Consider the following 2680-nt stretch of genomic DNA (forward strand, 5'->3'; position numbering starts at 1 on the left):
AAAACACAAAAAGAAAATTAGGCAAATAATGCATGCATACTAATCTATGCTTATATAATTTTATCAACTTCAAATTCTTAAAATTATGTATGTATATTTTATTTGTTTTTGCTAGTTTTATCACGCCTTTAATCTTTTCATTAACATTTTAAAATCAAATCAAGTACAAAAAATGGGTTTATTTTATTTCATCAAAAATACGAAATTTTAAGACATTCTCATCTGTCTATTTGCTTTGAAGTGAAATGTAATAAGGTTAAAAGCTTTTGCAATTAATGTTAAATGTTTGAAGCATAAACAATTAAATAATAATAATTAACTTAAAAAAATAACAATTAAAACATAGCACACACTAAATAACGTAACATTATGATATTTTCATTGGATGTTTGTATTACAAAAATTATTTTAATTTATTTGATATTTTCATTTTATTAACGTTTTTTAATGTCAATTTTTTTACCATACACGTTTTCAAAGTATAAAAAATGTTACGTATTTTTTATTTTTTATCCTTATTGTGTTTTTTTTTAATCAGAATTTTATTGTGATTTGACAATCCCATTAGCCTGTTGAGTGTTGAATAAATAATTGGCGCCAATTCTATCAATAATAATATGACCGTCGATGAAGGTGGCGTGTCAAAAAAATATTTGATTGTATGCCACTATATCTCTCCCCACACTACAAGAAAAAAACAACGTAGCATCTGTATTAAAAAAATAGAAAGTATAGGGAGCCAATAGTCTAAGCGTATAATATGTACAATGAAAGTTTAGGAAATATTAGAGATATGATTATTAGTGTTATATTATCTTATTAGGTTACGCTTTTGGGATGAGTGGTTTCATGACATGGTATTAAAATTTTAGATCTGAAAGGTCAAGAGTTTAATCCTTGGTAAACCCTAAAATCAACTTAAATTTTTGGGGTGAGTGGTTTTCTAATGGTTATTTTAGATAATATGAATGATGTTCATTTTATTCATAAACCAAACCACCTGAAGGCACAGTAGAAAGGAGCAAAGCAAAAGAAAAAGACTATGGCTAAGGAGTGGGGACGCGATGCGCGGCGGGGAGGGAATGGGGGCAAGCGATGCGCGGCGGGGAGGATTTTTTTCATACGAATAATTAATTTAGTGATTTTTTTTGTTTAAATACTCTGTTGATCTTTATAATTTTGCAAAATTTTCAATTAAGTTTTTATATTTTTTTTTAATTGGTCTTTGTACCAATTTTTTTTCAATTAGGTCTTTTTTAGTAGTAATTGACTTAATTGTATAGGGACCAACTAAAAAAAATTGGTGCAGAAACTCAAATAAAAAAAAAAGTATAAGGACTCAATTGAAAAAAAAAATTAGTGCAGGACTCAATTAAAAAGAAAAAAAATATAGAAACTTAATTGAAAATTTCACAAAACTATAAAAACCAATAGAGTAATTAAACCATTTTTTTTATGTATAAATATACATATGGATGAAAAAATATAATTAATAAAAGACAAAAACTCAGACGTAATAAATAAAGACATACTATTACAGCCATAACTCTCGGATCTAGTCTCATGTATTCCATTAAGTGAACTTTTTCATTCATTATTGACACAAGAAAAACATATATGTGATAAATGAAAAAATTATACTTTTTCAATTTTGTAATATAATATTAATATTACGTTTCTCCAATTATTAATCTGTCAAAGTTACGTTCATATGAGTAATAAGCCTGAAACAGCAAGTTAGTTAATAATAACGTAACATTCATGAAACTCTTCAAGTCTTGATAAATTAAAATAAAAAAAAAAAAATCATACATCCAGAGAGATGCGTTTATTACTGAAGAGGGGGAGGAACAAGTTCAAAGCTTCGGAGTTGATAGGAGGAATTAAAGATGGAGGTTTGATGAAATACTCGAGCGGAGTAGTTGAGAGTCTCGAAGCCATCATGTGCCAGCAGCTGGAGGGAGTAGGAGGCTCCAATTGTGAGATATAATTTTGTACAACTAAGGATCTGTGATAGTTTCAGCATCGGATTAGATCTCTTGTTATGCTCGCTCACTGCAAAATTCGCTATCTCAATCACCTCTGGCTCATTCACATCCAAATTCACAGGAATCAATGGACTCATAAGCGATGCTGACCCTCGCCGGGTGGTGGCTGTGTCGGCCAAGGCGGCGGAGTAGAGTGGAGCAAAGCGAAAGAGAAGGAGCATGACAATAAGGCAATTAGTTCTCATCATCATGGTAGCTTTGTTTTGTGATGTTTTTATTTTTAACAGTGGCCTGGTGGTGTGTGATAGTTGCAATTTATAGTAAGGAAGGGTTTGGCTCTTGAATTTACCTAATGTGTATTTTGTGCTACCACTTTCTTAAGAGTCATAGTTATGTAAAGAAACCACAATAATCACTTAATGTCCACAAATGTTATTTTTAAAAAATGGGGCTAGCTCTTGAATTTACCTAATGCATAATTATGAAGTGCCATTTAATTTGTGTATATTAGGTATGTTTTGAAAATTTTGAATCAAATTATAAAGATATAAATTCTTAAATTATTTGAGAGTTTCATGAAATATAAATATATAATAGGGGTAAAGTATTAAATTGATCTCTTATGTTTGAGTCCAATCCTGTTTTGATCCCTAATGTTTAAAGTGTCATATTTGAATCTAAAAAAGTTTCAT

The 2680-nt window shown here is 29.5% G+C and overlaps 1 protein-coding gene across 1 annotated transcript; it reads right to left on the reverse strand.

The window, feature by feature from the left end:
* LOC107637550 (cysteine proteinase inhibitor 5-like) lies at positions 1832-2239 on the reverse strand. The gene has a single exon (XM_016340955.2). The coding sequence runs from the start codon at positions 2237-2239 to the stop codon at positions 1832-1834; it is 408 nt and encodes a 135-aa protein (XP_016196441.1).

This window comes from Arachis ipaensis, chromosome B04 (genome assembly GCF_000816755.2).
Source record: "Arachis ipaensis cultivar K30076 chromosome B04, Araip1.1, whole genome shotgun sequence".
NCBI classification, from domain to species: Eukaryota; Viridiplantae; Streptophyta; class Magnoliopsida; order Fabales; family Fabaceae; genus Arachis; species Arachis ipaensis.

Coding starts and splice junctions, on each gene's coding strand:
- LOC107637550 (XM_016340955.2), bottom strand. CDS start 2,239: ATGATGATGAGAACTAATTGCCTTATTGTCATGCTCCTTCTCTTTCGC.